The sequence below is a fragment of the Anguilla anguilla genome, chromosome 9 (assembly GCF_013347855.1).
Source record: "Anguilla anguilla isolate fAngAng1 chromosome 9, fAngAng1.pri, whole genome shotgun sequence".
Taxonomy (NCBI): domain Eukaryota; kingdom Metazoa; phylum Chordata; class Actinopteri; order Anguilliformes; family Anguillidae; genus Anguilla; species Anguilla anguilla.
The window spans coordinates 44,549,736-44,560,460 of NC_049209.1; the positions used below are offsets into that span (position 1 = coordinate 44,549,736).

Below are 10,725 nucleotides of genomic sequence, written 5' to 3' on the forward strand. Positions count from 1 at the left end.
CAAATTAAACACTCAGTGAGTTTAATGCACTGCTCTAGTTACAGCGCTCACACACCTGTTGTGGCATAATGTTAAAAACATTTCACTTTCAGTTCCATATGTTTGGTTACAGTACAATGAGATGTGAGTCACAGGAAATGTATTCAGTAATTAAGTGCTCAGTGAAGCAGGGCTTTTAGGGTTAGTGTGAGAGTTCTCCAGCTGATATAAGGGTATTTGCAGGCTGTTCTGTGTGCTCAGTGCTGTAGTTGTGTGTGTGTGTTTCAGTGTGTGTGTGACGGTTTGCCTAACGCACACACACACACACGCTCTGCGTTTGCTTCCCTCCCGCAGAGCCCTTCAGCAGACCGCCCTCGTTCGGAGGCCTGGCCACGCTGAGCACGGCGGCGTTCGGTGGCCTGGGCAACCCGGCGTTGAGTGAGTACCGGTGCGCCGCTCAGCGATGCGTGCAGCTGGGCGTGCGTTCACTCGTCTGTTTCTAACCTTTTCGTTCTTCATTCTGTCCCCCCACCCCACGCTTCCCCCCCAACAGCGCCCAATTCCGTGTTCGGCCACAAAGACGCCCCCGGCGCCCAGCAGCACTTCAGCAACCCCCACGAGCCCTGGAACCGGCTCCACCGCACCCCGCCCTCCTTCCCCACGCCCCCGCCCTGGCTCAAGCCCGGCGAGGCCGAGCGGAGCGCCTCGGTCACCGCGCACGACCGCGACCGCGACCGCGACCGGGAGAGAGACCGCGAGAGAGACGCGGATAAGCGGGACTCCTCCGTCAGCAAGGAGGACAAGGAGAGGTACCTGTGTGCGCTTACTTTACATTACATTACATTACAGGCATTTAGCAGACGCTCTTATCCAGAGCGACTTACACAACTTTTACATAGCATTTTACATTGTATCCATTTATACAGCTGGATATATACTGAAGCAATTTCGGTTAAGTACCTTGCTCAAGGGTACAACGGCAGTGTCCTACCCGGGAATCGAACCTGCAACCATTCGGTTACAAGCCCAGTTCCTTACCCACTGTGCCACACTCCGTCCTTTTTTTCCTTATCTTCGCCTTGGATAAAAGCGTCTGACAAATAAATGTACTGTCATGTAACCTGTACTGTAAAAAGCACCTGCCAAATATATGTAATGTAAATATAATGTAACCTATGCTCCAAATGCAGGGGAAATATTAGTGTTTTTAGTGCAGTGGTTACTGAACTCCATTGGGCTAAAATTGAACTACAGGCCACAGAGATTCCAGGTTCCGTACTTCCGCTGTGAACTCGTCAACACGAGACCTGAAGTACCCTTGAACGAGGGAAACATCAAAGTACCCTTGAGCCGATGAAACATGGGAATTAAAAGCACCCTTGAGCAAGTTATTAACTTGAATTGCTTCCGTAAATATACGCCGCCGTTGTTATAAAAGGAATGTAGGTTAAAAAAAAAATGCGTAAGCACGTAAAATAAAATGTCAGCTGTGCAATAAAAACGTCCGCTAAAGCCATAAACATAAAAGTGCTGGTTATCAGGGTGTGCTGTGCCTAACAGGGCACGCCTTTATTGGGCACAAAGAGTGAGTCACACCTGCGTTCTTCCCCTGAAATGCCCCATCAAAGGCTATTTAAGCAGGCTATTAGAACGGCCACAGTGACAACAGACTGTGCGAACAAATTAGCTTTAATAGCAGTGCTGCCATTAGCGCCTCCCCTGGTGTGAGGGGCTGTCCCAGGCGACCCCGCTGATCAGTCAGGCATCTGCAGTCCCCCTGAACCAGCTGGCACGGGCAGGGCTCCTCTGACACCATTGGTTGCTCGGTTCAGCCAATGGGCTGCGAGCCTAGGAGGAGCGGTGGTTGGTAGCATGCAGTTCAGAGGAGAAAGCTGCTCGTCTGCGTTCCCCCGAGCTGACTGAGGACATTTTAGAGACGGCCTGCAAATATTACTGGGCATTCCAAATTTGGTGTGGAAAAAAATTGGGGAGTATTAATTTCTACAAAGTTAGAAATTGTTCACAAAGGGGTGTGAGAGGTAGCACATTACATTAGACAGCTGCTATAAAGCAAGCGCTAGCTTTTGTTTACAAATTATTGACCTTGGGCGTTAGCCAATTATTTACCTTGGACGTTAGCTACTGGCTTCTGACTTGCAGTTGTATTAAATCTTATTTAGGTAGCAATATTTTCCCATATTTCTCTCAATTTTCCCAGCTAATGTTGATCAATACCTGCCTCTGTAGTCTAGTCCTAGTGTTTATTTTCTTATACTTAAGCACATTTGAATGAGTTTACTGTAATGCCATATTGTTAAGGGGTTTTCTTGATTTATGCTGCATGATTTTCATTTCCACCTGACAACCAGCTAGATTTGTTTAGTTTTTTTTTCTCGGTTTTGTTCCACTAATAAACGTTGATAACAGGGTTGTCAGCTCCTGCCGTGAAAAGCAGGCACAGAGAAGATCTTTTGAATAAACTGCTGTTCTTAATTTAGACAGGTGTGATTGTTTCTGTGCGTTTTTTGACTCCTTTTGTGAAACTTGCCAAGACAGTGTTTTACATGGGGAAGAAAAAAAATCAAACCAAAAACATATTTTTTAAATTTCATGGGTCCCATAGATTTATCACGTTATGCTTACTGCTGCCCACACATTATAGCTGTTACCGGTGTGGTGCTCGACATTAAGTCAAGGTTCTCATTAGCTGGCTTAGCTAAGATGGATGGCTAACGCGGTTAGCGGTGTTTTGACTGGACTGAAGCTGTAACTTAACCGGTAGCCATTAAAGCTGAGACCTGGCGGAGTTTGCTGTCCGCAGGGCAGAATTTAGGACCTTAAAGCGCAGCCGGGGACAGACGTGCTTTAGTACCCCTGTCAGAAGCGCTGGGCTGCCCCACGTGAGCCCTTAATCACTCTGCCGGGGTGTTCATCGCACCCCATTCACCCCACGGGGGGGTTTTAACGCTTCGATCCGCCACAGTCCCTAAAAATCCCCCGTTTGCTGCCTCTGTAGGAAATCAGAACCCAATTAACGTGAGTGCAGAGTGCCTTCACAGGGATTCAGTAGCGCCACTCATTTGAATTGGGTGATTCCACATATTGACTCACTGTGGAATTGACCAAAACACGTCAAGGGGTTAGATGCACAGATCAGGAAATCAAGGGTGTATTGGACCATGCCAACAACATCTGATAAAGTCATTGCTTTTGATTTTTCATGATAAATGACCAAAAGACCTCTGTGTGTATGTTTGTGTGTGTTTTTAATAATTTGGGCATTTGCTGTTGTCACAAACAGAGCTGTCAATGAGAATGCTTGCCAGCACTTGGTAAACCAGTGCTGAGAGACATGAAGGCCTGGAGGATTAGTTTTCCTCATCTGTCCTGCTGTACAGCCTTGTGTATTACCCCCCACTGTCTCTACTGAACACAGGCCTCAAACCTAACACACTGTGTAAGGCCTTTAGCACTGAACCGCAAGCTCACCCCTCCCTCTCCTGTCGTTCCTCTAGGGAAGCCATCGAAAAGCGGCACCCGAACCACCCATCCCCCGCCCCCATCAACCCCATGGGCCTGCTGGGGCACAGCCGCCCCTCTGAGCCCCCGCCCCGGGGCCACCTGCCCGGCGAGCCGCGGGACAAGGACAAGGCCAAGGAGCGTGAGCGCGAGAGGGAGCGGGAGCGGGACCCCCCCGACTCCTGGAAGGAGCCCCCCGGCGCCGAGGAGCACAAGCCCAAGGAGAACCAGCACGGCGAGAAGGACACGCCCGTCATCCACGACGGCCACACCCCCGACGACAAGCCCGCCAGCAGGGTGACGCCCCCCTACATGCGGCCCCCGGGCCTGGATCGGCCCGGCGGCGGGCACGGACGGGATTCGGGCGGAGGAGGAGGAGGAGGAGGAGAGAAGAAGAACGAGACGCCGTACGAGCACCAGAAGAAAGGGGGGGAGGTGAAGGTGAAGGAGGAGAGGAAGGAGGAGCAGGAGGCGCAGAGCGACCCGCCCCCTCCGCACAGGGCCCCGGAGCACCCGCCCCAGGCCCCCGCCCCGCCGCCCGCGCCCCACCCGCCCCCCTCCTCGGCGTCCTCCATGCCGGTGCCCGTGGGCATGGCGGGCGTCCACCCCATGAACAGCATCAGCGGCCTGGAGAGGACTCGCATGGTGGCCCCCTTCATGGGCATCAGCCCCATCCCGGGGGCCGAGAGGTTCCCCTACCCCGCCTTCCACTGGGACCCCATGAGGGACCCGCTGCGGGACCCCTACAGGGCGCTGGACATCCACCGGCGGGACCCCCTGGCCCGGGACCTGCTGCTGCGGAACGACCCGCTGCACCGGCTGGCGGGGCCCCGCCTGTACGAGGTGGAGCGCGCGTACCGCGACCGCGAGCCGCACGACTACGTCCGCGAGCACCACCACCCGCTGGCGCTGGAGCAGCGGCGGGAGCAGGAGCGGGCGCACCTGGAGGAGCGCGAGCGCCTGCACATGCTCAGAGAGGACTACGAGCACGGCCGCCTGCACCCCATGCACCACGCCGCGCTGGACGCCCACCTGCCCCACCCCGCCCTCATGGCGCCCGGCCTTCCCAGCATGCACTACCCCCGGGTCAGCCCCTCGCAGGCGCACCACCAGAACGGCATCCTCAACAAAACCCCGCCCACCGCCTCCCTCAGCGCCCCGCCCCCTCTCATCCCCTCCCTGGGGGCGCGGCCCGGCTCCCCCCGAAGGACTACGCCCCTGACGACGGACCTTAGAGACAGGCCCCCCTCCCACACCCACAAAGACATCGAAGCGCGGTGAACGCCTACGCAGGCAAACCCCCCCCCCACCCCCAAACCTCGTGCCTGACGGACAGACACCGAACTTCAACTAAGCACTTAGCATCAGGCACAAAAAAAAAGACCGTATCATAGCTATGTAAAAACAAATTTGACAATGGGCTAAGGGAGATGGGGAAAATTACTGATGTTTTTGTAAAAAAAAAAGAAAGAAAAAAAAAGAAAAAATGGAACAAAAACAATTTCAAATTTTACAAACATTTTATCCAGTTTGCTCCAGCTTTTGTGTGTGTGTCCTTTTATTTGTACAGAAAACCCCAATTTCCCCAGCGGTCAGCTCAGACACCCTCGCGAAAGGTTGGTTTTTGGAATGTACAGGTACTCGAAATCGTTCGGGAAGAGACGGAAAACTCTTGTAGATATGTGTACAGTCGATGTGCTTGCCCCCCCCTAAGGTTTTTAATCGAGGTACAGTACAAAATATGCAAAAGGGTGTTAATGAAAGCTTTACTTTTGAACAAAATGTACATAGAGGAGCGAGAGGAGAGGCGTCGAGTCCCCCCTCCCCCCCCCCCCCCCCCCCCCCCCGGCGACGTTCGCGGATTTGTTTTGCTGTCGCGGCCTGCTAGTGCCGTACGAGGTCACCACAGTTACACAGACCACCCTCCCAACTATGCAACGAATGCTTCCGGCTTTCCCCCCCGAGAGCCAGCATTTCTGAAAGGAGCCTTCTCTTCCCCCACTATCCAGACTTACCAAGAACAGCTGTATTCTCTCCACTGCTATCCTATTGGGACCTTTTACACGAGTGCTTTTAATAGTAAAAGTATAATGCTGTTCAATAAGTACTTGACCCCCCCCCCCCCCCCCCCCCATTCCCTGATTGGCCAAAAAAAAGGGAAAGTCATACTGTTCCTTCCTGAATGTGTCATTTGGTTGCTGGTGACAATCCTTAAACTTGCATTTTAGGTATATATATATATATATATATATATATATATAAGAATATATATATACGAGTGTATATATATATATGAATATGTATATACAGTATATATATATGAATGAAAAGAATCCTGTTGAAGTCACCAATCTATTTTTAGATAACTCTGCCTGGTATTCTTTTATTTTCAACTATATTTTTTGCATCAGTTCCATTTTTTGAGTGGAGAGAATATGGCTCAAAAATACGACAAGACAGAAAACATTTCTTCTAAAGGAGTGTAAAGTACGTGTATGAAAATAAAATTAGTTCCGTTGGTCTAACAGTGTATTAAAGTGCTATCCCGAGTTGATGTATCTACAAGAAAAAAAAAGAAAAGACAAAAAAGCGAAGCCTAACTATGAACAGTTTGTTTCTAATGAGCAGAGATCTATTTTAGTATAGTCCCCCCTGAAGGTTTAGCTGTGCGCTTCAAACTGTGTGAAATCCAGATGTTGTGCAGTGTTTTTTTATCAAACAAAAAAATGTACACTGGAACAGTAGTGTTAGTCAATGAGTATTGCAAAGAGATTGTTAACAAAACTTTTTTGCTGTTTATCATGTACGTAAAAATGAAGTCCTTTCTAGATCTTTCTAGATCATATGTAAAAAGAAAAAAAGAAAAAAAAGCAGCGAAGCGACGGAATCTTCAGCATGTTCCTCATTTAAACTTGTGTTATGTAAATTGTGCCATGTTATTAAAAAATGTGAATTAAGGAAATCCTGCGGGGTTGTAATTTGTTACTCGTCACTAAATTTTTATTTTTTATGCGAGACTAACACACACATCTACGTGCATGTTTGCAATTTGAATGTAAAATGAAAAACAAAAATCTGAGCAGCCAGATTTTATAACAGTTCAGTTTAGTATTTGATTCTGACTCATTTGACCCTATTTTTCAGAATGGAATAGACCAGAATCCTTTTAAAATGCCTAAAGGGAGAAGTGCTATTCATAAATACAGTACATGACAAACACACAACACTACTGCAACTCAAAACAATGAGTCTACAATTAGCTTTCATCCACATTTAACCAGGTTATGTCAAACTGAGAATTATTTTGCGTAGTGTAGTTTATAATATGCAGTCCTGCGAACACCGGCTGCCAGCATTGCATAGTCTACCACAGTTTATATGTGATTGTGTATGTGCTTTATAAGGGACTGGTATGAGTAATCAGAGGTTGTCTAACTCTGGTGCATGTTTTACCTGACAGGATGGTGCATGCCCTCTCCTTCAGCGAGCTCTTCATTCTGAAGGTAACAATACTGCACTCTCACAGTTACCTGGAGAGACACCTGGACTTAGTCCATCCTGTGTAATGGCTAAACTTAACATTTTTGTGCAAAATGCAAAGTTTGAGAGCTTTGAAATTTTAAGAGCTAAGTTTTATGTCAGTTGGAATTCATTTTGCATGCGATTTAGACCATTTTTTCCTTTAGAATTTTTTATTTTTTGGCACGATTTTATAAGAAGGGGAATCTGGCATTGTTCACCCGGTTCCTGGCTGCGTGTGCGACAGGGGGATGGAGGAGATGAGTGGGGTTTCGGGATGAAAGGTCGTAGCTTTTCCCCGAAAACCGGACTCTCAGCGGAAACGCAGCCGGGTGGCAGCCGTTAAGCTGAGAAACGTTTCGGGAGCGAGTTTCTCCGGCTGCTTGTGTCCGCCTCGCTGGAGTCCTGCACTTCTGATGAAGACTAAAGGCAAGGAAGAGACGAGTGGCGGGAGTTAACAAGACCGGGCATACAGGGATTCTCAATGTGCTATTAGTAACATGTATATATATACCACTTCCATCTCATCAGTGTCCACACCCATGATAATGAAATTGGAGGCAACTTAATAGTTCCCAACAAGTTTTTTGTTGACTCGACTTACATTTCTGCTTTTTTAATTTAGCAAATAATGGTGCAGATATAATAATGACTAAAAAAAGGAGCCATTGGGCCACAGACAACACTGGCTGAATGACTAGCACATGGACCTCTTCATTATTTCATGAGGTATCCTGGGGTCTTATTCGCGAGGGGAAAAAGGGATTCGGAAATCGAACGCCGTCTCGGTGCAGCGGCCGCAGTGATGCGGGCATTGTATCGGGCGGTGGTGGTGAAGAAGGAGCTGAGCTGAAAGGCAAAGCGCTCGATTTACCAGTGGGTCTTGGTCCCTACTCCCACCTATGGGCACGAGCTATGGGTAGTGACCGAAATAGCGATATCGCGAATGCAAGCGGCTGAAATGGGGTTTCTCTGTAGGGTGGCAGGGCTTACCCCCTTTGATAGGGTGAGGAGCCTATGCGTCCAGGAGCCACTGCTTCTCCACATTGAAAGGAGTCAGTTGAAGTGGTTCAGGCATCTGTGACTACCAAACAGATAAGGTCAGTATCACGCAGTATAATGTTTTATGTCAGCGTTCAGATACGTTTACTAACAGTGGCTTCCCCTTTATTACTGTAATATTCATGGGTTATATATATAGCTATATTTTTAAATCTTGTAACTGAGTTGGTTGCTCTTTCATTTGAAAGGCTTTGTAGGTTGACTGTGTACTGTCAGATTTATGGAGGTAATTATTAACTTTAATTTCACTTTAGCCCAGCTGTCTAAAATCAATGTCAATGAATGTGTGAGCGATTTAATGATCTTTCAGGTTTAAGAGATTTAACCTTTTCTTTTGAAATAACGGGCTTTGTAAGTATGAGTATGAAAAAAGCACTATATAAATATTATTATTATTATTAGTATTATTATTATTATTAGTAGTAGTATTACTGTGAAGTAGTCACAGTGAATTACTGTGAATAGGTTAACAGTACATTGTTGTGAAGCTTCCTGTAAACAGTAGAAGTTAAGCAAACTGTTTCTAAACTGCTAGCCAAGAGAAACACTCTTCTCACATTTCCAAAAAAAATTAACTGAAACCCTAATCCTAATACCACAGAACTCTCCATAAGACTGTCCTCAGCATTCAAATGAAACAAAAACGAACAGGACCACCTGGCAAACAGCAATCAACACTGTACCCAGACAAGGCCCAATAGCTACAAGCAAGCACCAATAATAAAATATAACAAAACAGACACCACAAATATCTCATTGAAAAGACAGAAGGCATTAACAATAGTGCATCTGACATAACGTACAAAACTGTGACATAAGTTATTCAGGACTGAATTAGCAGAACATATGAAACAAAAAACAGAAAGACACCCACACATATCTGGCCACTCACTTCTAGTTCTTCCATTCCATGGTAAAGGAAGTATCAGACAAACAAACAGAAATTGGACACAGGAGTACAGACAAAGAACAGAAAAAACTGGGTTTTAAAAACTAAACACACAGTTCCCAGAAGGACTAAACATACCCCCACACACAAAATCTACAACACGCCAGGGACCAAATTCTTCCACTTAAGCGTACTGAATGGCCAGACTTCTCTGCAAGGGGCCTACGCACCAAGCACTCAAAGAAACAATTTTCCCTAACCTTGCTCGAAACCCTGCCCTAACCCTAATGCTAACCCTAACCCAGCTCTAAACTGCAAGTATGTTATAAAGTGTAATGAGCTGTGACATAAAATATGTAGTGGCGAGCCAATCAGCAGCTGAGGTTTTAAGCATGTCTTAAACACATCTCATGCCTGTGCCAGTCTGACAGTGGTTATGCATCTTCAAATTGTTCAGTTTCTTGCTGAAAGGTGCGCATCAACATGGATTAATAGCAGGTATGTATGTAGGTTTGTTTTCTTTTAATGGACAGTTGCTATATCTGGTTTACACCAGCAGATGGTGCCAAAGTATTTGCATGTTTTTTTAACTGCAGACAAGTGGACTCTTGGTTGAGGGTTTCTCTCTCAGTCTCAGGAAAGCTTGCCACATTTGTTCAGAACATTATCCTTCAAAATATAAACTTTGTGGGAAGGCTGAAGGTACAACCTCTCTGGTTTACTTAATATTTTCTTGCTTTAGGCCACAAGCCCAGAATCCCATGTACCTGCACTGTAAAGCCTAGAGGCCATCTGAAACTTCTGTAAATATATAAAATATCCTTTACTCACACACAAAAAAAATGTGTTCAAACTGAACACAAACATACTGAAATATTGAAATTGCCCTAGACTGCACATACAGTCCTTTAGTCATCCGTTTGAAATTTGGGTAATGCCGCTCCAAACCCCATGCACTTTTTCCTCCAGGGACGAGCACTCAGCAGAGGTGGACTGTGTGTGTGTGTGTGTGTGTGTGTGTGTGTGTGAGTCAGGGAAGATGAGAGATAGAGTCAAACTGAGGCCAAGGAGAGAATTCCTTTAAACCTGAGTTCAGCAGTAATGCGCTGAGTCATTATCCTTTGGGCCTATCAGCACTCAGCAGGGTTACAATTCATTCTCCTGTAAACCTATCACCACGCAGCAGGGTAAACAGATGTCCATTGGTCATAGTTCACTGAAAGGGGAGGAAGAAGAGGGACATTATACACTGAGTGAATCATCTCACAGCTAGGAAGGAGAAATTATTATGTTCTGAGTCTGACAAGTCTAAGTAGACATATAGCCTAACGTAGGTCCATAAATCAGTCATTATGAGTCACCGTGTGGAGGAGACCTCATTCTACCCTCATCTCAAGCAAATGAAAATGCCAACAATGCCAGACATTCACCATCCATTTGAATTATACATGGACGATGTCAAAAAAGAGAATAATAACAAATACGCATCTCTAAAATTGGTGTATTTGGGTGGGGCTCGAAAGTTGAAACTTTCATACACGCGTTTTTCTCAACATAAGGAATATTCCAGACAACAATACTGAAGATTAAGTTTACAGATCCACGGGAAAGCATGGAAATTCACATCTGATCCACAACAAACTCTTACTTGGTTGGTGCATAGTCAGTGCCTTCCAACCCACGCATCATTTATGGTTAAATATAAAATATTTTCTCTATGAAGCACTTTGTGATTTTTATAACTATTATTATTATTA

The 10,725-nt window shown here is 46.5% G+C and overlaps 1 protein-coding gene across 5 annotated transcripts in view; it reads left to right on the plus strand.

Moving 5' to 3' along the window:
• The window catches only part of auts2a (activator of transcription and developmental regulator AUTS2 a), a 354,802-nt gene extending 348,342 nt beyond the window's left edge, over positions 1-6,460 (plus strand). For all 5 annotated transcript variants that reach the window (XM_035433313.1, XM_035433315.1, XM_035433314.1 and 2 more), the window contains 3 exons: positions 334-417; positions 533-788; positions 3,495-6,460. In XM_035433313.1, coding sequence (XP_035289204.1) covers positions 334-417; positions 533-788; positions 3,495-4,779 — 1,625 coding nt within the window. In that variant the 3' untranslated portion in view covers positions 4,780-6,460. The remainder of the gene's footprint in view (positions 1-333; positions 418-532; positions 789-3,494) is intronic.
• The last annotated feature ends 4,265 nt before the right edge of the window (positions 6,461-10,725 follow it).